This window comes from Schistocerca americana, chromosome X (genome assembly GCF_021461395.2).
Source record: "Schistocerca americana isolate TAMUIC-IGC-003095 chromosome X, iqSchAmer2.1, whole genome shotgun sequence".
Lineage (NCBI taxonomy): Eukaryota > Metazoa > Arthropoda > Insecta > Orthoptera > Acrididae > Schistocerca > Schistocerca americana.
The window spans coordinates 911,097,261-911,098,782 of NC_060130.1; the positions used below are offsets into that span (position 1 = coordinate 911,097,261).

At 41.3% G+C, this 1,522-nt stretch overlaps 1 protein-coding gene across 1 annotated transcript; it reads right to left on the reverse strand.

The window, feature by feature from the left end:
* Positions 1 to 246: 246 nt before the first annotated feature.
* LOC124556387 (craniofacial development protein 2-like) lies at positions 247 to 1,092 on the reverse strand. The gene has a single exon (XM_047130350.1). The coding sequence runs from the start codon at positions 1,090 to 1,092 to the stop codon at positions 247 to 249; it is 846 nt and encodes a 281-aa protein (XP_046986306.1).
* Positions 1,093 to 1,522: the final 430 nt, after the last annotated feature.

The window sequence follows — 1,522 nt, forward strand, 5'->3', positions numbered from 1 at the left end:
CTTGTAGTCAGCTATTGCTCGTTGGCCTTTAGGATTACTCATAACCTATATATGAGCATTACGTGTCTTGCCTATATATGGGCGCGGTTCAGGTTCACATTAAGCAAACCAGACGCTTTGAGACGTACCCTGCTTCCCAAATGTTCTAACAGCTTTTTGCATAACATTTTCTGTAGCTAGATGCTACATATTTTCGGAGCTATGTGAAGTTGTCAATTGCTCAGGATTCAGTTTCATCTCAATAGCTCATCTGAACATTTTATATAGCGCTTCATCTTGGATGGTTTTGGTGTAGATCTTTACTCTTCGACAAACGCTCTCAGCTGAGTGAATCTTCTTTGGTGTGAACAGTGATTTGGTCATAACTAAAGAGTTATCAGTATCACAGTCAGCACTGTGATATGTGCGGGAGGTAAGGACATGACTTAGGTCACATCTTCTGGTTATGATGAAGTCGAGCTGATGCCAATGACCTGAACGTGGGTGTTTCCATGTTACTTTGTGCACGGCTATGTTCCGAAAGTAAGTGTTAGTGACGCAGAGAGAAACGTAATTGCAATGTTCCAACAGTGTCTGGCCATTCTCGTTCATATTTCCAGTGCCGTGTGTGCCAATGCAGTCAGGCCAGTTATTCCATGTATTCCCAATCCTGCCATTCAAGTCTCCCAGTAAGATAAGTTTATCTGATTCATGAACATTCTCCAGACATTTCCACAGATCTTCATAAAACTTGTCTTTGACTTCAGGTGGCTCTTTCGTAGCGGGAGCATATGCTGAGATTAATGTGATGGGGTCTGACATTGTCCTTAATATCAAAGTTGTTAATCGTTCAGAAACAGATTTTGGATGTTTGCAGCAGCTAAGGAGACTGTTTCGCACTGCAAAGCCAACTCCACCCTCACGTCTTTCTCCAACTTCTCTCCCTTCCCAGAAAAAGGTGTAATTAGCTTTACGCAGGCTGCCTTCCCCTGAGAGACAAGTTTCCTGCAATGCAGCCACATCAATGCGAAGATGCAGCAATTCTCTGTCGATTATGGCTGTTTTTCTGACTACAGGGGCAGCATCCGTAGGAGTGTCCTGTCCGGGTAACATAGTTCTGACATTCTATGTGACAAATCGTGTTACTGAATTCTTGGTTTTGTTCATATGAGCTACTTTATAGTTGTTTTTTCCAGGTGCCTCACGAACCCACCTCGTATCGAGCACTGCGTGATGCTTGCTGCTCCATGCAACTATAGAAGCGCAAGGTGGGGGACGGACTAGTGCCCCACTGGTTGGGGGCTGTACAACTTGAGGCAGTCGATAACCAGTCAATTAGCCGCAGATTAGATTAGATTAGATTAGATTAGATTACTACTAGTTCCATGGATCATGAATACGATATTTCGTAATGATGTGGAACGAGTCAAATTTTCCAATACATGACATAATTAGGTTAATTTAACAACATACTTAAGTTAATATAACAACTTTATTTTTTTGTGTTTTTTTATTTTTATTTTTTTATTTTTTTTTATTTTTT

Coding starts and splice junctions, on each gene's coding strand:
- LOC124556387 (XM_047130350.1), bottom strand. CDS start 1,092: ATGTTACCCGGACAGGACACTCCTACGGATGCTGCCCCTGTAGTCAGA.